Source organism: Nelumbo lutea, chromosome 2 (assembly GCF_056320005.1).
Source record: "Nelumbo lutea isolate HS-2025 chromosome 2, American lotus-T2T, whole genome shotgun sequence".
Lineage (NCBI taxonomy): Eukaryota > Viridiplantae > Streptophyta > Magnoliopsida > Proteales > Nelumbonaceae > Nelumbo > Nelumbo lutea.
Window position 1 is genome coordinate 5,835,958 of NC_142685.1, and position 25,514 is coordinate 5,861,471.

The 25,514-nt window shown below is 41.8% G+C and overlaps 1 protein-coding gene across 2 annotated transcripts in view; it reads right to left on the reverse strand.

Moving 5' to 3' along the window:
• Nucleotides 1–4,294: 4,294 nt before the first annotated feature.
• The window catches only part of LOC148868273 (hydrolase family protein / HAD-superfamily protein), a 48,794-nt gene continuing 27,574 nt past the window's right edge, over nt 4,295–25,514 (reverse strand). For both annotated transcript variants that reach the window (XM_088970324.1, XM_088970323.1), the window contains 4 exons: nt 21,851–21,918; nt 11,306–11,513; nt 11,093–11,176; nt 4,295–4,742 (listed from right to left, as the gene is read on the reverse strand). In XM_088970324.1, coding sequence (XP_088826450.1) covers nt 4,686–4,742; nt 11,093–11,176; nt 11,306–11,513; nt 21,851–21,918 — 417 coding nt within the window. In that variant the 3' untranslated portion in view covers nt 4,295–4,685. The remainder of the gene's footprint in view (nt 4,743–11,092; nt 11,177–11,305; nt 11,514–21,850; nt 21,919–25,514) is intronic.

A 25,514-nucleotide genomic window follows, 5' to 3' on the forward strand; every position in this document is an offset into this window, starting at 1 on the left:
ACCAAAAATCTCTTCGTATTTTGCTCAACTCTTTGTGAACTCTAACCGGGAATATGGTAGTAGACACAGAGTATAGAGGTATAGATTGGGCCACTGACTTGATTAGAGTGGTTCTCCCAGCTTGAGAAAGCAATTTAGCTTTCCATCAATCAATTCTGCTCTTTACTCTCTTTAAAGTTTCAAGATGAGAGGAATAGAGGTTACCTCCTAACCATAATTTAGCTCCAAGATACTTTACCTTGTCATTAGACTTGGGATTAGAGAGAACATGAGATATGAATTTCTGATGTTGTCTATGAATATTCTTTCTGAACATGACCGATGACTTTGAGTAATTTAGCTTTTGACCCGAGATTGCTTCAAAGCGTTCAAGAATGTGCTTGAGAGTTTTGATTTGATTAAGGTGTGCCCTGCATAATATAAAACAGTCATCGGCACAAAGCAAATGAACAATGGGTGGAGCCAACTTACTAATCTTGATGCCTTCAATGTTGTTCAACACAGCTTCTGAATTAAAGAGGTGGGATAAAGCCTCTATGCCAATGATGAAAAGGTAAGGAGATCCTCTATCTCCTTGCCTGAGACTTCTACTAAGTTTGAAATGACCTTGTGCTTTGATTTTTATAGAGATAGTAGGAGATTTAATACATTACTCAATTAACTTTCTCCATTGTGCTGGAAAAGTCATTTTTTTCTAAAATGACCAAGAGAAAATTCCAGCCCATTTTCCTGTTGATGAGGTTTGGTGCAGAGCGATACCTCCTAGGGTTAGTAGTTTTTGTTGGGAAGCTTATCTGGAAAGAATCAACACTGTTGATCTACTCTAAAAGAAGAGACCCAATACTTGCTTGTCACCTCAGTGGTGTGTTTTTTGTAAAGCGGATGGAAGATTAGTTTTCACCTACTGGTGTCTTGCCATTTTGCGAGGTCAATTTGGGAATGAGTTTTATCCCTATTTGGATGTAGCTGGAATCCTCCATCAGACTTGCAAGGCCTTTTTTCCCCTTCTTTTTTCAGGTGGTGGATAAAAAGGGGAAGGACAATGTAGAGATGACTAAGGGCTGCAGTATGCTGGACACTTTGGGAAGAAAGAAACTCTAGGATATTCTCAGAAGCTCAGAGAAGAGCAGCAGATCTGAGGGCTATCATTCATATTAGGGCGGTACAGTGGCTGAAATCTTTGGAGCTTTTCACAGATTATACTGTGGATGGAATGCTGAGGAAGTGGGGTGAAATTGCAAATTGCACACAGACCAAGTCAATAATTAGTGTGGCTTGGACCCCTCCACCTGGTGGATTCGTGAAACTAAAACTTTGATGGGTGTAGTAGGGGAAATCCGGGACAATCGGGGATTGGGGGTGTTTTTAGGGATGAAAATGGGGTTATTTCTGCCATGTTCTCAGGCCCAATTGGAGTGGGTGACTCCCTTAGAGCTGAGATCTTTGCAGTTATGGAAGGAATCCAAAAAACTAGAGAGTTGAACATCAGGAAACTCTTAATTAAAGGGGATTCAAAGGTGGTGATAGGGTGGCTGGTTAAAGATCACAATGGCTTATGGAAGTACAATAATGAGAGGAGGAAATTCAAGTGGCTGGTGCGAGAGATGGAAGTTAAGATACGTTGGGTTAAAAGATCAGCTAATTCCCTAACTAATGGTTTAACTAAATAAGGGGTAGAAAGGGATTCACTGTTTTGGGCTAAGCTGTAACTATAGTGTGTTTTCTTTCTTTCTTTTTTTTTTTTCCTTTTCTTGAGGTTCTTTGTTGCTCTTGGAAGATAAGCATGTTTATCTTCCTATTGTAAATCTTCTATTGATGAGTTAATGATAAAAAAAATTCCAGCCCATTTTGTCGAAAGCCTTGGACATGTCCAACTTGATTGCTATCCAACCTTTGCCTTTTCTTTGTTTTCTTAGAAAGTGAATAATTTCTCTAGCAAGTGTGACATTGTCTGAAATTTGTCCGTCTTTGAAGAAGCCTGATTCATTTTGAGAAATAAGATCTTGTAGTAAAGGTTGCATTCTACCCACCATCCATTTTGAAATGATCTTATTGAGCACATTGTATAAACTTAGTGGCCTATAGTGGGCTGGAGTCTTTGGTGCTCTTCTTTTGGGAATAAAGGTGAAATTTGTATTATTCAGTTCTAAGGGAAAAATTCTTGTGTGAAAAAAATGAAAGAACCATTTCATAGACATCTAGGCCTATTACTTGCCAATATTTTTTATAAAATAAAGTTGTAAAGCCATCAGAACCTGGAGCTTTATGAGGGTGAGTTTTTTTTTCACTACCTCAGTTATCTTCAAAACTAAGAGGTAGCATGAGTGATTGGCTTTGAGCCTCTTAAAGTTGAGTAAAATGTAAATCTAAAATGAGGCTAGGATCAAAGTTCTCCTCTTGTTGCCTATATTCCTCAACAAAATTTTGAAATTCCTTATTTTTTTCTTTATCTGATATCCATTCCCTCTTTTCTATTTTCATCCAGTTAGTTAATTCCTTGTGTTCTTCTCTTGGCCTTTACTATTTGTTGAAAATAGCGTGTATTTCTATCTCCCTCATGTAGCCAAAGTTCTCTTGATTTTAATTTCCATAGCTGCTCTTCAACTAGCAACCACTTGTCATATTGATTTTGAAGTGAGCTCAAGGTGGATAATTCTTACTCTGATAGGCCAGACTCCTTTTGCTTCATTTGTTGAATTTGTAATTGGAGCTTTAAGAGTTGATCTTCAATCCACCCAAACTTGGTTTTTTTTTTTTTTTTCCATTCCTTTAATTTACTTTGGAAAGCTTTAAGTTTTTGCAAAATTTAGGATGCTGGATCTCCACTAACTTGCTCTTTCCAAGTATCATCAACGATTTTTGAACATTCTTGATGTTCAGTCCAAAATGGCTGAAAGTGGAATTAGGCTCTCCTTTTCTTCTTCATAGGGTGTGTACTTAATAATATAGGCGAGTGATCAGAGTGAATTGGAGGAAGGTGGTATAATTCCCATCACTAAATATTTCCAACCAGTGACATGTAGCTAGTGCTTTGTCTATCCTTTTCTGCACTTTATGTGATCCTACTTGACCATTTCACATTTTAACCAAGTGTAAGGAGCACCCTTATAACCCAAATCACATAAATTCTTCAATTCAATGAAACGGGTCAATGATTTAGAGAATTTTGATTTTTTCTTCAAATGACCTTGCAATAATGATAAGAGACAATATCATTTAAATTTCCCATTACCAACCAAGGTGAGTCTCCAAGTGATAGATCATTAGAGAGGTCTAACCAGAATTTTTTACGCTGGTTTTCGGAAGGATGTCCATAAATGAAGATCCCAATTCTTTCCAGGTGGATGATCCAAGAGCTGTAGATGGATTAATCTTTTATTGGACTTGATTAGGCTGCATTGAACATCGGACTTCCAACAGCATAACAAACTACCTCAGAAGCCCTCCGCTTCAACTGTTCACAGTCGACTACGTATCACATTTTCACCTGTTACTATATACCCAAGATTGTATCCCTTGTCGAAAGAAAGGTGCTCAAATCTTTTGTCACTACCTCAGCTTACATCCTCCTTGTCATCTTGCGTCGACATTAAAACTGCATAAAGCTGTTCAAGTGGTTCAATTGTTGTGTAATACATGAATGGCTAAACTTAAATCCATCCCCAAGAAATCTAGACAAGCATCCAAGTTGGTAACTCAAGAATCACTTGTTCAATCCAGCATTCAAGGTAAATGATTCAGTGTTTTTGAACCACCATTGGCCCAGATGGTTGGACCATCCAACCTGGAAACCATCCAGGCAACCAGTTCTGTTTCACCCTTAACCCAGTTCTTGGCCAAAAACCATTAGTTTAGTCAACAACCCGCTGACCCGATGGTCAAACTGTCAACCCGTGCAACCTGTTCCATTTTTTATTTTTTAAGTTGGAACAGGCCATCTGTTCAAACCTAACAGTGGAATCATCAACCTGGAAACCGGTGGCCAGATCGGTTCTGGTTCTGGGTCAGTTTTTGAAACCTTGAAATGATCTTTGGGGTGAAGAGCATTTGATAGTAAGCCGGAAACTCCAGAACCTTTAAGCTACGCATTGACATAGTGTGGTTAGAATTTAGAAACCACCATTCCATTCCATGGTCTTCAATCCAAGCATGTAAAAGCTCGATCTATGTAAGTTATTTCATATTCCTCACATTAACCATAGAAAACCATCAATTTTAATATCGTGCTTGCTGCCCCTAGGCACAACTGCACAAGTGCAAACAGCAGCATGGTCAAGTACTGGATACACAGTGGTTCAAAGGAAAAGAAAAGTACTAATTTATTCAACTTGGTTCACAAAAATAACTCCGAGTTGCAGGACTAAAGGAGGTCCATCAAGGTTCAATACCTACTTGCACACTTAACAAATAGCTAAAAACCCATGCTTAGTGGTCCAATTTGGGCAGGTTCGGGTTTAAACATTTGCTACCAATGCAGAGGAAAATCTTCAGATCAGGTTCAGGTGCTTGACTTGTACACCTAGCCATACTTGTGCATATCAAATGCTCTATGACTCAAGTTCTTCCCAGATCTTCCACTTTTCAAACGAGTTGCACACATTTTAAAATTGCAAAGGAAAAAAGGATAAGAAAAATAAAGACCTGGAAAGGAAAGTAATGAATGGAAACATGAAAACACAAAGGCTTCATGAGAACTCTTTTCTCAAAATATAGTCCACTGCTTCTTCAACAGTGTCAACAACCTGCAACATGCAATACATGAGATAAATTTAGAGGTTGCTCTACATGGTTTTAACCTTATGTCTCTAGATACTGTACAGCTATATATTAGACTCATGTTCAGGCACCTCGAAGCAGAAAATTTATAACATGAATCGGGAATATGCCTTGTATGCATGAGGAAAAAAACCATTGGAGAATGCTGATGAAGCAGGCAATCCAGATAAACTAGAGATGGATTCCATTGTTTTTGTTCTGTTATGTACATTGTGATAGCATGCAAATCACAGGTTATAAAGGGTATATTCATTTCCCTCTGGCTCTACTGAAGATCTTCAGCAATATATTAGCAAAAATTCACAGTTGAATAAACTTTTAGCATGGAAGGCTTAAAGTTTTTGGAACATCCTTGCACTTCACTGTAGGGAAAGTGAAAATTGCAAACCCTCTCAGAAAAACTATGTATTTTCATATTATGTAGTAGTAGAACTTGCTTTTACTAGAAGTTCAGGACTGTTATCAGTCTTGAACCCTAATGAATCTCAGGATCGAAGATAAGCAGAAAGAAAGAGGAGAGAAGAGAAAGAGGGAGAAGAAGCAGTAGAACACAAGGGTTGAAAGGAGGAGCAGAAGCTTCATGTTCTGCCGCCGCCACTTTAATTAATATTTATAGGTTATGCTCATTACATGGAAAGGACAGATCTGCCCTTAGTCTTTACATAACAAATAGAGTAAAACAAAGACTGAAATAAATAACAACTGAAACAACTAAATGACCAATAGCTAACCCTAGGCAGACTAGAATATCTTCTACCCTACGAACACAGTGGGACCGTAGCTGTGGGGCCCACTTCAGTGTTCTCTACACTCCCCCTCAAGTTGGGAATAAATGTTTATCATTCCCAACTTGGATAGATCTGCCTCTAGCTTCTTCCGTGATACAGCTTTAGTGAGGATATCTGCCAGTTGCATATTGGAGGTGATGTATGGGAGACATACTTCTTGTGATGAGACCCTCTCTCGTACAAAGTGTCGATCAACTTCAATATGTTTAGTCCTGTCATGCTGCACTGGGTTGTGTGCTATATTAATAGCCGCTTGATTATCACAATACAACATCAGGGGCTTCTCATACTCAACGCCCAACTCCTCAAGTAGTGATCTCAGCCAAAGAATTTCAGCCACTCCATTAGCCATTGACCTATACTCAGCTTCAGCACTGGATCGAGAGACAACACTTTGTTTCTTACTCCGCCAAGAAACCAGGTTACCTCCCACAAGAGCACAATATCCAAAGGTAGACCTTCTGTCATCAACATTCCGAGCCCAATCGGCATCTGTATAGACTTCCACCTTCATGTGGTCATTGTTCTTGAACAGTATACCTCTACCCGGGCATCTCTTCAAATATGCTAGTATTCTTTCTGCTGCTAGAAGGTGTGTGGTTCTAGGAGAATGCATGTACTGACTGATAACACTAACGGCATAACTGATGTCTGGTCGGGTAAGGCATAGATATAGGAGCTTTCCCACTAACCGCTGGAACATAACTTTGTCTTCAAGCAGCTCCCCACTCTTTGCATTAATCCTGTGGTTCTGTTCAATAGGTGTATCTGCAGGTTTGACACCTAGCTTTCCAGTTTCAGCCAAGAGATCTAACACATATTTCCTCTGAGAGACAAAGATCCCCTGCTTAGATCTAGCAACCTCAATACCCAAAAAATACCGTAGTGTACCCAGATCTTTCACCTCAAACTCTTGATGAAGAAGCTGTTTGAGGGACTCAATCTCATGGTTGTCGTTTCCTGTGACCACAATATCATCAACATAAACTGCAAGTAGTGTCAGTGACGACTCCACCCTCTTGATGAATAATGTATGATCTGACTGGGCCTGTACATAACCGAACTTCCCAAGGGCTAGTCTGAATCTGTCGAACCAAACTCTAGGTGACTGCTTCAAACCATACAAAGCCTTATTGAGCCGACAAACTTTCTTACCTGCCTCTGTATCATAGAATCCATGAGGCAACTGCATGTAAACCTCTTCCTGCAAGTCCCCGTTCAGGAAAGCATTCTTAACATCCATTTGGTACAAAGGCCAAGTGTAGCTTGCTGCAAGAGATAATAGAAACCGAATGGTGGTCATCTTGGCTACCAGGGCAAATGTCTCCAAGTAATCTATACCATAAGTTTGAGTGAACCCCTTTGCAACTAGCTGAGCTTTGAACCTCTCAATGGAACCATTCGCATTATGCTTCACAGTAAATACCCACATGCATCCAACTGGTTTCTTTCCTATGGGCAAGTCAACTAGCACCCAGGTATTATTTTTCAACAGGGCATCCATTTCAACTTGCACTGCACCTCTCCACTCCGGGACTGAGAGGGCTTCTTGCACTGTTCTCGGAATAGGGACATCAGCAACAGAGGTGAGATAGGACCTGTAGGAGGGAGATAGGCGATCATAGGCCAAAAACTGGGAGATGCAGTGGGCTGTAGATGTGGTGCAATGCCGTTTTCCTTTATGGAGGGCAATGGGAAGGTCAAGGTCATCTGCAGAGGGTGAGGTAGCAACAATGGAAGGAGTCTCTGTGGGCCCTGGGACTGTAATATCTGGACTTGGAGCCGCAGAAGAGATTGTAGCTGGCTGGGACTGTTGAAGACCAGGATCAATCTGCCTGCATCGCCTATGATAGACTCTCAACTCCCGATCCCTTTGACCACCCTCGCTACTACAACCCTCATCATCAACTGGAATAGGTAAGGGAACAACCCCAAAGGTATTAACCCTGTCCTCACTGCACTCCTCCCCCTGAAGAAAAAGACCCAAATCTCCACGCTCACTACTCTCCCCCTAAGGAGAGACCCGAGAATAGTAGGGTGTCTCCTCAAAGAAAGTGACATCCATGGATACAAACTTTTTCCCTGAGACAGGATCATAACAACAATAACCCTTTTAAGTTTGTGCATAACCAAGAAAGATGCATTTGGAGGCCTTGGGTTGAAACTTGGAGTGAATGGGACCAAGAAGTTGAACAAAACAGGTACAACCAAATGTCTTGAGGGGAATAGTGAACAACTCCTCATTGGGGTATAGAAGGGAAAAAGGAGGTTTCATATCAAGAACCCGAGAAGGAATCCGATTAATAAGATATACCGCCGTAAGGATAGCATCACCCCAGAAGCGAATAGGGACATTGGAGGTAAACATAATACTTCTAGCCACCTCCAAGATGTGCCTATTCTTCCTCTCTGCAACCCCATTCTGCTGAGGTGTATGAGGACACGTGCTTTGGTGGATAACCCCATGATTAAGGAGGTACGATGCCAATGGCTTAGCAAAGTATTCCTTTGCATTATCAGATCTAAGTACTTTTATCCTGGCATCAAATTGTGTTAGGATCATTTGGTGGAAGTTTTGGATCAGGACAGACACCTCATCTCGTGATCGCATAAGATAAACCCATGAAAAACGGGTGTGGTCATCAACAAATAGTAAAAAATACCTGTACCCCCCCCCATAGAAGGAATGTGATATGCCCCCCAAACATCAGTATGCACAATATCAAAAGAACTATTACTCCTTTTATTACTCAATGAATAAGAGTTTCTACAATGTTTAGCCAACTCACAACTTTCACACTTCAATTGAGATAACTCAACAGACTCAAACAAAGTAGGAAACAGACCCTTCAAGGACCGAAAAGATAAATGACCTAATCGGTTATGCCACAACATAACCGGACTCACAACTTGAGAAACCAGTAACTTCTTATCCACTGACTCTTCCCGACGAGAACTCTCCCCGAGCAGATAGATCCCATTCGTCTCACAGCCAGTCCCAATCACCTTCTTCGTCTCCATGTCCTGAAAAACACATCGGTCAGGAAAGAAAGTTACTGACCAGTTCAAATGTTTGGTAATGCTACTGACGGAAAGGAGGTTAGTATCCAGTTTAGGAACATGCAAGACAGAGGACAAGGATATAGTATCTGACAGTTTGATGTCACCCTTGCCAGAAATAGGGACAAGAGAGCCATCAGCTATAGATACTTTATCCCTACCAGAAGATAAGTGATAAGTAGTAAACAGAGAGGGCAAGCTGGTCATATGGTCAGATGCACCTGAATCTATTACCCAACACGGTTCAGTAGTACCTAGAGCGGAGGCATGGTAGGCTGAGGCTCGAGTACCTGAGTGTGCAAAGGCCGATGTAGCTGGAGCTGATGATGATTGCGCCCGAACTGCAGCTAAGGTCTCTAATGGTGTGCCTCTCGTGCCAGATGAGGATGCTGAATCAGTAGTCGTGGCCACATGAGCATTACTCCTTTTATTTCTCAACTTTGCCGGGACCAAATGTGGATGCAACTTCCAACATGTTTCTTTTGTGTGTTTAGGTTTCTTGCAATGCTGACACACCACATCCCTTTTATCTTCCTTCTTTCTGTCCCTCTCTGAATCACCCTCTGTTTTGGGTTTGACAGCTACCAAGGCAGGTGTAAGCGGCTGAGGTTGCATCATGATTTTCCTCCTGGTCTCTTCACTGTGCACTAAGGAGTATGCCTGAGAGAGGGCCACACTATCTCTGGTCAAGATCTGTTGCCTCACAATATCATATTCTGAATTCAGTCCTGCCAGAAACTCAAACACTCTGTTTGTCTCAATGTGCTTTCTATGTATCTGAGCATCTTTGGGACTCTCCCACTCAAGAGTCTCTAAGTGATCAATCTCATGCCACAGGTACTGCAAGTTAGAGAAATAGACCGACACCGGTTTCTCTCCTTGTTTAAGGGCATTCACCTCACATTTCAACTCATATGCTCTGGCAACATTAAGGGGTTGGGAGTAAGTCTCTTTCATCACATTCCATATCTCCTTGGCTGTCTTTGCCCATAAGTAATTTCGGCTGATATGGGGCTGCATTGAATTACAGAGCCATGTCATAACCAAGTAGTTTTCTTGGACCCACTTGGTATACGTAGGGTCTCCCTTGGAAGGTTCTGCTACATCTCTCAAGAGATACCCTACTTTGCCCCTTCCCCCAATAGCCATCATGGCTGATTGGGCCCATTCCAAGTAGTTTGATCCATCAAACTTTACGGTTGTAATCTGAAAACATGTCTCAGAACCACCACCATAACTGTTGTTCCCAAAACTGCCTTCTGCCTGATTCTTAAGCTCCATTTCAGTCAAGAACCAGAAGTATCAAAGATTATGGTTACTACAGTCAAAACCAGCACTAGAAATCCCAACAACAGTCACAAAATCAGTAGAGAACCAATCTGTACTCACGATAGATGTGCATGAAATATATATAAGACTGATCTGAAATCAATAACCACACACAACAGCAACAGCCCGAACTGTTTTCACCCCTTCAAAAGTGTTTGAAACCCCAAAAAAAGACTGAAACACAGTTTGAAGGGCAATCTGATATGCTGAAGCAAATTCGAGGTTTTAATCAGTCCTAAGAGCCTTACGGATAAGGTTTGTATTAGGGTTAATATGAAACCCTAAAACTGATCAATGTTGAGGAGAATTCTGGGGTTTGCCGCAGGAATAAGATCACAAGTTTCGGCCTAATACTAGGGTTTTCCGTAGGGATAGGACAAAACCCTAGAGAAACCCTAGAGAATAGAGAGATAAAACCCTAGAGTAGTTCGGCCACCCTTACTGGATAGGTCCAACCTATCTTTTCTGATGTTACTTCTCTCAGAAAGTAAAAAACTTACAGTAGAATGCAGTTCGCTGCCTACCAAGGTTACCCGAACCCTAGCCTTCTTTGATTCTTCCTGATCACCAACTTGCTCCAACTGTGATACTTCTTCAAACAGCTGCTAATCCTCTGGAGATCTCCAAGAACCAGTCAACGAACTCTGCTTTCTCAGTCTTCCAGCCTTAGATGGTTCTCATGTGGTCGGCTGGACTAGGTTCACATGAGAGAACTTAGCTCTGATACCAACTAGAAGTTCAGGACTGTTATCAGTCTTGAACCCTAATGAATCTCAGGATCGAAGATAAGCAGAAAGAAAGAGGAGAGAAGAGAAAGAGGGAGAAGAAGCAGTAGAACACAAGGGTTGAAAGGAGGAGCAGAAGCTTCATGTTCTGCCGCCGCCACTTTAATTAATATTTATAGGTTATGCTCATTACATGGAAAGGACAGATCTGCCCTTAGTCTTTACATAACAAATAGAGTAAAACAAAGACTGAAATAAATAACAACTGAAACAACTAAATGACCAATAGCTAACCCTAGGCAGACTAGAATATCTTCTACCCTACGAACACAGTGGGACCGTAGCTGTGGGACCCACTTCAGTGTTCTCTACACTTTTCAACTATAAGAATATATCATTGATGTCAGAACGCACCAGATCTGCTGGAAATTCTGCATGATTTTCTTTTCCCCTGAAAACACCTGTCCTTGTCAAAATAGAAAACCATGGGTGTCCTGCCTGAAAAGCCAAAACTATAACCTTCATCCTTGTATCCTCAACATAATATACAAGTTAATGAACTTTTTAAATCTTACAATGGTGTACATGAATGACTAACAGGAAAACTAAAGTTCTACAGGGACAAACCTGTCTTGCACCTTTTATATCAACTAAAGGATTATCTCCTATCATATATAGGGTTCTGAAAGGATGACCTCCAGCAAGGCCATTATTCACAGCCTGATGGTCATGATGAGGGGATAGCTGAACTTGTCTCAATACAGCTTCTGCGTTCTTGAATACAAAAGGATTTGGTTTTCCAAAACATGTATACTCCAAAGCATGAGGGTGAATTCTGCATGTTTTCAGACAACACACATTGGGCACAGAGCATAATTCCAAATTTTCAACTTTTGTGATGCCAAACACTGTTCTTAAAACATAAGATAGGATTAATGTAGTTAATGAGGTGAGGCAATAATGATTAATTGTTCTGGCTTCCTTAGTTGATGCAATGACTAGTGTATGAATGTGCTGACTGATAGACTGTAAAAAAGGACTATTCTAAACCTAAGATATTGCTGCAGTCTTAGAACATTTAGCTTATAAATTTTGTTTGGAAAGTATAGAAAAGGAAGGCTGGATAGGCCAAGTTAGGTAGTCAGTCTTTGTTTTTCAGAAAAAGAGTGCAACCTTGACTATTTGGTGCGCCCTTTGTTTGTGGCAACTTCATATTATCCCAACACCAAAACCTCCCTTATCAGATAAGACTAAGCGTGTGTTCCATGGGCGTTTCGTGATAGGCGTTTATCAAAACGCCACTATGTCATCGCCAAATCAGCATATTTCCATCATGTTCATCCATAGGCATTGATATTCACAAAAGTGGATTTTGATTTATGTGCGCACCAACCATTGAGGGAAGCTTCGTCTTAACGCTTCCCCCAACGGTCGAGCGTTTATTCACTGTTCCGCTGATGTGGCACCTAATGGCATAGTTGTCAAGGCGACTAGGTGAGGCTAGGCGACCATGGGGCAACTAGGCATCACCTAGGCGATGAAATCTGACCTAAACTGTTTTATAAATTTGGGAACTAGGAAGGGAGTAGAGTAGGTTCGGCTGTTAAAAATAACAAGTACAGGAAGCCAGTAACTAGGAAGGGAAGAAGGAGGAGGAGGAGAATAGGGTTTTCGAAAGAAAGAAAGCATTGAATCTGAGCTGGAAGAAGAAGAGGAGGAAGAATAGGGGTGGAGCCCCTGTTTTTTCAGAAAAAAAAAAGCATTGAATCTGGGCTGGAAGAAGAAGAAGAAGAAGAAGGGAGGAGAATAGGGGCAGAGCCCCTGTTTTTTCGAAGAAAAAAAGAACTGAAGTTGAGCTGGAAGAGAAGCACCTGTTTTTTCAAAAAATAAAGAGCACTGAAGCTAGATTTAGGCGCCCACCTTGTGTTTAGGGGCCCACCTAAGTCTCTGGGTTGGTCGCCTAGTATACAAAACTATGGGCATTTGAGTGAGGCAACACTGTAAAACCGTCTAGTCACCTAGGCGACAACTATGCCTAATGGCGCCTAGTTGTCAATAAACGGGTTATTTTTTTTTTATCAATAACGCATTCATTAGCAATTTCATTAATTCAGGATAAAGATGATTACAAAGAAGAAGACAAGCACTCTTGTCTTCCACATACAGCTAGAGCACTTAAGAAAAGAAAAGGAAATGGAAACAGTAGTTTACAAATTGGCCCAAAACATTGAGTCCCTTTCTACCCCTTGTTTAGCTAACCCATCAGCCAAGGAATTAGCTGATCTTTGAACCCACCTCATCTTCACTTCCATCTCCCTCACCAGCCGCTTAAACCTTTTCCTCTCATTACTGTAATTCCATAGGCTACTGTTGTCTTTATTCAGCCACCCTATTACCACCTCTGAATCCCCTTCAATTATGATTTCTCTGATATTCATCTCTTTAGCTTTCCGTATCCCTTCCATAACTGCATAAATCTCAACTCTAAGGGAGTCCCCCACTCCAATTGGACCCTAGTATAATGCAGAAATGACCCCATTCTCATTTCTGAAAACACCTCCAATCCTTGACTGTCCAGGGTTCCCTCTTCTACTGCCACCAAAATTCAGTTTTAAGAATCCAGCAAGGGGGGGTCCAAGGCACACTCATTGCTGATTTGCTCTGCAAACGGTTTGCAATTTCTCCCCACTTCCTCAGCATATCATCCACTGTGTAATCTGTAAATAGCACTAAGGATTTCAGCCACTGTACGGCCCTAATATGAATTGTGGCACTCAGTTCATCAATCCCCCTCTCGACTTCTGAGAAGTTCCTGGAGTTTCTTTCTTCCCATAGTGACCAACATACTGCAGCCCTCAGTCCCTTCCACATAATCTTTCCTCTTTGCACTGTCCACCTGAAAAAAGAAGGGGATAATAGACTCTGCATGTTTGATGGGGGATTCCAGCTACACCCAAAGAGAGAAAAGGCCCACTCCTAAACAGACTTTGCATATTGGCAAGATACCATTAAGTGGAAACCAGTTTCCCCCTCTGCTTTGCAGAGAACACACCAATGAGGAGACAAGCAAGTACTGGGTCTCTTTTTTTTGGAGCAAATCACCAGTATTAATTCTTTCCAGATAGGCTTCCCAACAAAAACTACCAACCTTGGGAGGAATTGGTCTGCACCAAACCTCCTTAACCAGGAAAGGGGGGGTAACAAGATCAGTGGACTAGCTTAAAACTTTAAAGAAGGAAGCACAAGAAAAAGATCCACTTGGGGTAGGGGTTCAAATTCTAGAGTCCATGTTTGAGGGGTCTAAGAAGACATTATCAAGGAGATCAAGGAGGCTCGAGATACTGTCTAGGTCTGAGTCCCTCACAACCCTTCTCAGACATAGGTTCCACCCAGGCCTAGAATTGGAAGAGGAAGGGGTGATGAAAGAAGAAACTGGCTCATTCTTAAGGTCCGAAAGAGCATACAAAGAAGGAAACTAATCTTTTAAAGGTACAAACGCCACCCAAATCTGTTCCCAAAATTTTATGGAATTACCTGAATTCAAGTCATACCTGATGTAAAGGGAGAAAATTGGTAGCAGATCATGAATTGCTTTTCAAGGAGAGGAACTTGTGGTTAGCTCTGATTCCAGCATCCCTTCCATTTTGCTCCAGCCATGTATGCTTGCCACTATCCTAGCCCACAGTTTCTGCTCCAAAGGAAATCTCCACAGCCACTTCCCCAAAAGAGCCATATTTCTTTTTCTAATATTCCCGAGCCCCAACCCACCACAGCTTTTACTCCTAGTCGCCACCTCCCATCTAACTCTATGATCCCTCTTCTCCTCTCCCAGCTCCCAAAGGAAGTCTCTCACCATCCTCTCCAACTTGCTAGACACCTTCAATGGGACTTTAAATACTGGCATGAAGTAGATGGGTAAGTTTGCTAGTGTGGCCTTAATCAGTGTAATCCTTCCACCAAGGGAAAGGTAGTTCTTTTTCCAGGATGCAAGTCTCTTTTCAAATCTTTCCACCATCGGGTTCCAAAAGCTATCTTGGGTTATCACCTAGAGGCAACCCAAAGTAATTTAAAGGCCATTCCGAAGCTTCACACCCAAGCACTTCTGCACACTCCCCAATCTCTCTCTCTCTTCCAAATTCACATCCACTACACAGCTTTTCCCAAAGTTCACCTTCAAATTTGACATTTGCTCAAAAAATTGTATCACCAACTTCATGTTCCTGATAAAACCCACATTACCTCCTTCATAGAATAGGATTGTGTCATCAGCAAACTGTAAATGGGTGAGGGGTGTTTCCTCCCTTCCAACCCCCCATCATTTGATAAGACCCCTAGAATCTACCATGTGTATCAATTTCCCCAAAACATCAGCAATCAGAATGAACAAGAAGGGAGAAAGGGGGTCTCTGTGTCCTATACCTCTAATGGCTGGAAAGAAATCTACCACCGTCCCATTCACTAGCACTAAACAATGACAGTTCCGAACACAACCCATGATCCATTTACACCATTTAGCCCCAAACCCAAATTTAGTCATAACCTTCCTCAAAAACTCCCAGTCCACCAAATCATAAGCCTTTTCCAGGTCCAACTTACACACCATCCCCTTCTTTTTATCCTTCTTAAAACTCTCCACCCTCTCATTAGCAATGAGGATTTGGTCTGTAATCTATCTTCCACTCACAAAGGCTCCTTGATTTTGTGCAACGATGTCTGGCAATACCTCCTTCAGTCTTAAAGACAACACCTTTGCAATAATCTTATATAGGCTATTAACCAAACTGATTGGTCTGAAATCCTTTGGGCGGGAGGCCTCTTTCTTTTTTGGAATCAAAGTTATGAAGGTGGAGTTCACTCCTAGGTTAACAATGCCTCTCCTATGAAATTCCTCGAATACCAGTAGAAGGTCATCTTTCAAAATATTCCAACAATCCTGATAAAAAGCCATTGTGAATCCATTCGGCCCTGGGGCTTTTGTTTTATCCATAGAAAACGCAGCCTCCTTGATTTCTTCCAGCTCAAACCTTCTTTCCATCCTTCTCCTATTGTCCATCCCTACATCAAGCCAATCCAACACTTCTACCCACACCCCACCACTTATAAGCCTTCTTAGAATGGATTTGAAATGCTCAACACATGCCCCGACAATCTCCTCTTGTTGTGTTAGCTCCACTGCCAAAGAATGGAAATATCCAGTGTTCTTATCTCCCTCTTGCAGCCATTTACACCTAGACTTTTGCCTCCAGCAAATTTCCTCCTTATGTAGGCAGTCCTTTAATTGCTTTCTCAAGTCTCTTTAAGTTCAATGTCTCCCTCTCCAAGTTCTCCCCCTTCTTCTCTAGAGTCCAAGCTTTCAATTTGGTCCATCAAAGCTCTCTTACTTTCTTCTAGCATCCCAAACTCTAAAAGATTCCACTCCTTAATCTTTGCTTTCAAAAATTGTAATTTCTTATGGAATCTCGTTCCCTCCCATTCCACAATTGGGTTACATTCATACCACCACTCCCTAACTCTCTCGGTAAACCCAGGATGAAGTAGCCACATATTTTCAAATCTAAACGGGGCAGGGTCTCCACTCCTTTCCTCCTTGCCAATTACTATGGGCCAATGATCAGAGATCACCCTAGGAAGAGCTCTAGATGCCAGATTTCCCCAATGTTCTTCCTAGTCCAAGGAGAACATGAACCTATCCAGCTTGGAACAGATGGGCCTAGGTTGGAGATTGGACCAGGTAAAAGCCTTATGGGCAAGGGGTATCTCCTTGAGCTCAAAGGTATCCACAAACCTGTTAAACTTCCTCATACTAGTTGTCACCCTCTGATTGGCCTTGTTAGTTTCCTCTGAGTATCTGATCACATTGAAGTCTCTACCCACACACCAGGTCCATCCCACAACCCCCTAACATCAGCCAACTCCTCCCACAACTCCCGTCTCTCCCTATAATCATTTGGTCTGTATACATTTGTGAGCACCCACACATACCCATCCTCTTGTTGTTTGAACTTCAAAGAAACTGAGTATCTTCCAATCGATTCCTCCACTCCATCCACTGCATCCCTCTTCCACATTGTTACTATCCCTCCTGATGCGCCCCACGAGGAAGCAGCCACCCAACTAATCCCTCTAGCTTTCCATACACTCCTCGCCCATCTATTATCAAACTCCATTCTCTTGGTTTCCTACAAAAGTACAATGTTTGGGTCATGCCTTTTTATTACTTCCTTTATTAACGCTATTTTCCTAGCACTTCCTATTCCCCTCACATTCCAGCTATGTATCTTCGTTCTCATTTGTTTCTTAAGCCCCTTCTTCACCTAACCCCTACCTTCCCCCTTACCTTTTATCCCCTATTACCCCAAACTTCTTGTCACCCTCCACATCTCTTCTCAACCTCTCAACTTCACTCAATTTCTTCTTCTTTGTTCTAGTTTCCTTCTGCCTCTGCAATAGGCCTTCCTTCAGCACGTTCAAATCTTCCAATCTGCACCCCAATTTCCCCACAAAATCTGCTAGCATGTCCTCTTTATTAGGATTCTCCTCCACTTTCCTTACCGCAAAAGCCCCTCCGCATCTCCCCTTCTCTCCTTCTTCCACTCCACCTGAACCTTCACCTCTTCTCTCCTCTAAAGTCCCTGTCCATCTCATCTCTTGTTCTACTTTAAGACTTTTTCTATAATTTCCAAAATTCTCTCATTCCTATACCTTCCTTCCAGCCTCTCCCCGTTGTCCACCCCTCTCTTCTCCCCGCCCTTTAAGAGCCTGCCACCCTGACTGGCAGCACATACACGGACTATTGAGCTTGGATTAGGCACGGAATCTGAGACATAGGACAACGAGAGCGCATTAGTAACACAAACTGAATTCAATTGGTTACCTGGGTTTGACTGAGGTGACAAGTGGGGACCGGGGATGTTGTCACCGCCCACCCTTACTTGTTCAGAGGGTTGGTCAAATTCTGCCTCCCTGAGATGGTTGGTAGACCTTTCTGTCCATTGGATGTTCTGGTGATCTGCCCTCTCTACCCATTGTTTGTCCCTTATTGTCATGTTTCCGCTCTGCCTCAGGTTCTCCGGGTTAACCCCTATTGTTGCATCTTGCACAATTGCAAGCTTTGGGAGCGCGCCTATCTGACTGATGTCTTCTTTCCCCTTACTTGACTCCACTCTTCCTCCACCATCTGTTGGGTTCCTTTGATCGGCTAGATTCAGTCTCCAATCCTCTTTTGCGTCCTCCTGAAATAAGCTTGTTATATTCAAACCACCCCAATCACTTATTTCGCATTCTTCATCTCTTCATTACCTGCTCCACATTGCATCCAGTCTTCATCCCAGTCCTCTCTTTCATCATTTCTCTCCCTAGTATACCTAGGGTTAGGTTTCTCTGAAGGGCGCCGCACCGAACGATGCACGTCGGGAGTCCGGCGAGGTACCCACCTCAGTTCTCTAGCCGAGTTCCGCCCCTGCGATTTTCTCCTCTCTACAGGCCCCAAGGTAGACGATGGTAGACCGTTGCCATCGTCTATCATCGCCCCACATGCTGGCCCCTTAACCCGACCCACGTGAGGCCTTAAGTGATCACGTGGGTTGCTGACTCGTCCCCCCGGTTCTCTATTCAGACCGCCCCTACCCTTTCCCACGTGATACGTTAAGTTATCACGTGTCCCACTTTTAAAACCCCCCAGTTCAGCCACCAGCCCGCCCCTGACTCTGACCGGCTCAGATAAATTCGGGCTGGATAACTTCTTCGCCACATCAGCATATGATGGGCCGACCGATTTTAAGTTCATTTTAAGTGTTTTTGAATTATTGCCTTTTTCGATGTGGCCGCCCAAATCCCCCTCCAGATCTGACTCTTCCCCTTCCTTAAAATATCCCCCCTACTCTTTCCCCTTCCCTCCCACTAATGCTCTGCCACGTAAGCAACTTTCATCCACGTCACCATCTTCTTCCTCCTTCGAACATTCTCTCCACAGCGATGCTTCCACTTCTGTCGAGACCCAGATCTTCCTCCAGAGGCCCTCCGAGTAACACGTGACCACCCGCGGAACCTCCTCCGGCTTCAACCCTCGAATTCTCATCTCGATCGCCCTCAAGTCCCTGAAGTTACAGTCCTCCATTGCACCACCCATCGTATGGATTAGCCTTCCAACGAAGGAGTTGTTCCAGAGGTTGAAAGGCACCCCAAGGAGCTTGATTCCAAAACACGCAACAGTAATGTCTCGCTCATTACAAGACATACGCCATTCTTCAACCACAATAAGACCTTCCCTCGTTTCAACTGCAAAGAGTTCTATCTTCACCCCCCTGTGTCGAGAATGGCTCTGTTTTTGCAAAAAGGTAACACTAACACGGGCTCTGATATCAAATTTATTCCTTATCTCCTCTGCGACTAACTGCCAATCTGTGACCTTCCTCCTAGCTATCAGCACGAGTTTTTTTCCCCCAATCCTGCCTATCCACTTCGAACTCCATTTTGCTCGACTTAACGGAGCACGCAACATAATCCTCCACTACCTTCTGGGTTTTCTACTCTCCCTTTTCACTATGTACGTTATCTCCCACCCCATCCACTGTTTTCTCAGTTGATATCCTTTGCTGACTCTTCTCCTTCTCCATCACTACCAGATACTCCTGCAACTTGTCTGCATAACCCTTCCACCCTGTCTTCCTTTTACCTTCCGGAATACACATGTATTTCCTGTTACTTTTCCCAAAGCTCTCTGTAACTACCACAAACCACCCATTTCTATTGTTTCTCAGCTCCGCTGCATAATTATTCCTTCCCCTTTTCAACTGCCCTTTCCATCCGACTTGTTTCATGCTATATGTAACTGCATCAACGAAACCTTTCAGCCAGAACACTGTGTCCCTGCAAAGAAAAATGGTGATCTTCAAGCTCTCTTGTCCCATGTTTCTGCAAGCTCCAAACACATTTCTTAGCTTCGACCTCCAGCCTTCTTCTCCATGTAGTCGCCGCCCTGAACTCCATCCCAAGAAAAAACTTTCAAGTACTTTTCTCGGTTTTGAAGACAAATCAAGTACAAATTATTTAATAAACGTATGCTATACTAAACACATACTAAGAAAAAGGAACCACATCTCAAAGCTTCAAGTGGAGGGTCAAGAAATTGAAGAGCCATCACAGATAAGAATGAAAATCATTGAGTACTTCAAGGAGCTTTATACTTCAGATAGATGTTAGCACTCTTCCTTGTTAGGTTGGGAAGATCCCTCCCTCTCGGCAAATAAAAGAAATTGGCTGGAAAATTGCTTCTATGAAGAGTTAATCAGGCAAGTTTTCTTTGATTTGGATGAGGACAAGACTCCAGGCCCATATGTGTTTTCTGTTGGGGAATAAAAACCTATTCAAAGACCTCACCTAACAGTTTAAGCTCTTAGGTCGAACAATTCCTTGAGATGGTATTAGTATCTGTTTGACAAAGTGGTCTAGTGTTCAACCCTCATTGTCCCATTATAATTAATTAAATTTCAAAACAAAGTATGGGTGGGCCTGTGCTTGACCACATTTCAAGCCCAATGGGCTTTTATGTGAGGGGGTGTTTTAGAGAATAAAACATATTCAGGGGCCTCACCTAACAGCTTAAGCTTTTAGGTTGAACAGTTCCTTGAGATTTTCTATGGTGTTTTTATTAGGAATGCTGGGAAATTATATTAAAGAAGACTTGTGGAGGTTTTTGAAGACTTCTATAGTTTTGCTAAGATTAACATAAGCAATATTGCGATCTTCATCAAGCTTAACCCAAAAAAATCTGAACCTCTTGGTGTTAAAGATTTCCGCACCATCAGCTTCACTGTAAGTCTTTACAAAATAGTGGCAAAGGTTGAGTAAAGTTGATGAAAGTAATAAATGAGGTTGCTGCTCCCTCCCAGAGTGCTTCCATTGAAAGAAGACAAAAAGTGGATGGTGTGCTGATTGCTAACAAATGTGTTGCAGAGAATAAGTTTTGGGGGTGTAGTTTGTAAGATGGACTTGGAAAAGACTTGCGGTAAAGTGGATGAAGTTGCATATGGAAAATCTTTGAGCTGAAAGGTTTTGGCGAGAAATAGATTTGCTGGATGAAGGGTTGTAAACAATCAACTAGATTCTCCATTATTATCAATGGCATGCTGACATCGTATACTATCTTAGCAAGACAAGTTAGAAATATCAAACTATCCTAACATGTTAAGAGATTCGTTAAAGTGAAAAATCAAATCATCCAATGAGTGCATGCCTGAGTTATTTGGTTTCGATGAGTTAACATGGTAATAACAGTTTCTCACAACCCAGCAATAAAAACACGGAAATGCTAACAAGTGTAAAATAAAATTACCTAGTGAGTGACTATCTTTTCCCCTTCTCCAAACGAAATAAAAACAACCCTCTAACATATGGAAAAATTAAGGTTTCCACCGAGGTCTACTACCCGCCTATAACTATCAAGAACTGCTAAGGTAACCTAATAGGACAGACACAGTACTATAACTATCAAGAACTGCTATGGTAACCTAATAGGACAGCACTGCCAAGGTACCCAAAAAACCAAGCTGAACAGGCCCTACAATCAGTCATTCACTTAAATGGTCACACAGTTACCAGTCACCAAAAAAACCTACCACTGCTGTTACAGCCACCACCAGTCATACCTGATCTAAATCCTCCACCCATCTAGGTACAAAAGGATCACACGATCCATATAGGTGTTAAACAACACCAAAACCTTAACAGCATTTAGTCACCACAAACAAACAGCCTTATCTTGGCACACGACCAAGAAATAAAGAGGGGAGGAGAGGAACTACTCCCAGATCAATCTAATGTAATTTCTTCTGAGATCGATCTGGAAATCAGCAAGAGAGGGGGAAAAATAGTTCGATTTGTCTTCAGGCCCACAAAATCTGCTCTGATACCTTGTTTTCTTGATAAAAAATAAAGAAAAACAGGAAGAGTGAGAGAGAAGAGAGGAGAGAAACTGAGATTGGAGAATCAAATGTCTTGGTTGGCAGCACCAGCTTTCTATTATATACTAAAGCAACAAAAAAAACATGTAAAAAGACCACAGTACCCCTGTAGCTCATATTACACTAAATATTCAGAGTTTTGACAGGTACAATTACTTTATGGCTTCATGGCTCTTACCTGACTCTGCAAATACAAGTGTTTCAACCCTACCTGTTAAATATGCTCTCTAGTGCAATTCTGAAAGCACCCATGCCAAGACGTTCAGAAGGAAATGCACCCTGCTTTGAGCAGCAAGCAATCAGTACTTCCATAATTTTGGTAATATTTATAAGCCAAAACATGATTCTGGTCTCTAGAGAGCCTAGATCCTATTTATAAGCACTATCATTAAATTCAGTGGAGAAAAGTCCCTGCGGTAACATAACCTAATACTATACTCCATATTTTTTATGTGTTAGTTACAGTGAAATATAAAATAGCCACCAATATGATGCAAATACTAGTGGAATGGAACCCCACTTTCATGGGTCACACAAAGATATCCCACTAGCCAATTTCAACCTGATAAAAATTTAGTTGAAGCATCGAATATAAAATCCATGGCATATACCCATGTGTCTTTAGATCCTACTTGATGATTCAACAGAAATATGACTAAGATCATCTAAGTAGTTTGATTTTTGGCATAAATAGGACCCATAAAAAGTTAAACACTGGCTTCTGTCAAGTTCTTATCTATGGTTTTTGTTGAAGATTAATTAGTTTTATGATATTTTTCTGAGTAGATGTTTTATGTTAGTTGTTAGATAGGAGGTTGGGACCACAATAGTTATGTGAGTCCAAATTTTATTATGTTTTTTGAGTGTTATATATGCTGTTTTATGTTTTGCCACCCTATAAGGGCATAGTTGTCTTTGTACTGTTCTATTATTTTAGTATAAATAATAAGTGAAGGGGGCGGCCAGATTATTGCTCTCTTTTCTTTTCAACTTCTCTTCTTCTCCTTCTCTCCTCCTCTCTTCAAGAAACTACTTTCTTTCATATTTTTTAGTTCAGCAGATTCCTACTTGGTATCAGAGCATCGACTAGGGTTTCTTGAAGCATTCTCATGCAGCTCTAGATCAGCCGACTGCATGAAGTAGTAAAGGGCTGATCAATCTGCTATAAATTGCCCAGTTCTTGGAGTTTTTAGTGGGATCTAGACATCAGGAAGGTGATCTACTGTTCGGCATCAAAATCAGGAAGAACTGGAGTTCGGGGAAGAGTCCCAGAAAAGTTGGACTCTTTGTTTTTTATCTGATCTTGGGCGGCCAGGAATTGTTAGTTTTCTTTTGATTTTCTGAAGAGGGCAGTTTGGTTTCTGAAATTTTCTAGGCCTCCCGGAGTGATCGATTCACTTTTCTCTCTATTGGGAGGCGTGGGGAGGAGAGAGATTTCCCTCCAGCTAGGGTTTTCTTCTTCCATAAAGGTTGGTTTCTGTGTGTGGGGTATTAAATTATTTTTTGAAGGCCTCCAATCTATTTTTTCTTACTGTTGAACTGTTTGAAGTAAAATGGAGAGTTGGAATACCGAGATGAAATCTACTAGTATCGTGGGACTGGGTGTTGGAAGTAGTAGTGATATTTTTGGGTCTGAGATCATTACTACAGTAAAACTTGATGGTACAAATTATTTGGAGTGGGCACAATCAGCTAAGATGGCTATTGGTGCCCGTGGAAAATTAGGGTATCTCACTGAGGAGGAGAAGAAACCTGATACAGACTCTTCCCAATGGGTGCAAGAGAATTACAAGGTAATGTATTGGCTGTGTAATTCTATGTTACCTCATATTACAAAAAATTTCCTATGGGCTAATACTGCTAAGGAGATTTTGGGATAGAGTGATTGAAACCTACTCTCAAAAACAAAATGAAGCCAGAGCCTATCAGTTAAAAAATCAGGTGATAAGTATGAAACAGGCAAAAAAACCTCTTGTTGTGTATTTCTCCATGCTGAAAACCCTATGGCAGGAAATAGATCACTTAGAAACTGTGGTATGGGAAAGTGTAAATTTGACATTGCTAGGCAACATATTCTTTCTGGGGAGAGTGTGACACTCTCTCAGGCCTATGCTTTTGTCTCTGTAGAGGAGAGTAGGAGGAATGTAATGCTGAGACAGCCTGGGATTAACCAATCAGCTATGGTTGGTACAACAAAACCTAAGCCGAATGGAGACAGGGGGAGTAGTGAGACTAGAAGGGAAGATAAGAAGGACTTGGTGTGTGATTATTGCAAGAATCCTAAGCATACCAGGGACACTTGTTGGAAGCTTCATCCAAATCTTATGCCTGCTCGGATAAGAAACAAGAAGGAAAATGCAAATGTAGCCACTACAGGAGACTCTTCAGCCCCTCTCCCCCAAACTGATTGGGAATCTATTGCAATAGCAGCAGTGAGAACAGAATTAGAGAGGTTTGGACAGCTTATGAGTAAGAAAGATTCACCCAACTCTAGCCTTCCAGATGGACAGCAGAATGCAGGAGCCAACTACACCACTTCATTTGCACATATAGGTAGTTCATATGCAACTGCAAATCTTGCATCCACTTCAGGTAAGGAGGGACCTCCTTGGATTATAGACTCAAGAACATCTGAGCATATGACTAATGCCCCTACCATTTTCAGTTCCTATCAGTTGTGCTCTGGTAGAGACAGAGTCTCTACAGCAAATGGTTCACATATGCCCATTGTTGGGAGGGGGACAGTTAGAGTGACCAATGATACAACTCTGTCTTCTGTTTTACATGTCCCTAGACTTCATACCAACCTACTGTTTGTTAGTTCTTTGACAAAAAATTTGAATTGTTTTGTGACCTTTCTTCCTGGTAATTGTGTTTTGCAGGATCCGGAGTCAAAGAAGATGATTAGGAGTGGTCGTGAGGTGAATGAAGTCTACCTTCTGGATGAGATTCCGAGACATCAGGGCCATCATGTTAGCAGCAACAGTAGTAGTGGGTCAGAGTTAGTGAACCAGATTATGCCTTGGCACAATCGCTTGGGACATCTTTCTTTTAGTTCTTTGAAATGTCTTTTCCCAAAGTTATTTGATTCTGTTCAATTATCTACTTTGGAGTATGAGAATTGTAAGTTAGGAAAGCATTGTAGACAGTTTTTAAACCAAGTAATAAAAGAAGTACTACTTTTAATATTGTTCATATTGATGTATGGGGGCCATAGCAAATCCCTTCCATGGGAGGATTCCGTTACTTTCTCTTGTTTGTGGATGATTATACACGATATTCTTGGATATATTTGATGAGATCACGTGATGAGGTTCCTAACTTAGTACGACAATTCCACCAAATGGTTCTCACACAATTTGGAGTGAGAACTAAGGCTTTTAAATCAGATAATGCCAGAGAGTACTTTGAGAAGGACCTAACCGCATATCTCTTAGAACATGGTGTAGTTCATCAGAGCAGTTGTGCATATACATCGCAACAAAATGGAGTTGCTAAGAGGAAAAACAAACACATTGTGGAGGTGGCAAGGAGTCCTATGGTGTGTGCTTCAGTTCCTGTGCAGTTCTAGGGAGATGCAGTTCTTACAGCCGTACATGTGATTAACCGTGTTCCTTCACGGGTTTAAGGTGCCATTTAGCCTTCTTTTTTCCAGATGGAGAGATATTTCATATACCTCTGAAGGTTTTTGGTTGTGTTTCTTTTGTTCACATTCTTGGCCCTCATCACAAGAAATTGGATCCTGAGGCCAAGAAATGTGTTTTTCTTGGGTATGCTCAGAACCAAAAGGGGTATTGCTGATATGACCCAGTGTCGAGGAGCAGATTTGTCACTATGGATGTTACCTTTTTCGAATCCACACTCTTCTTCTCAAG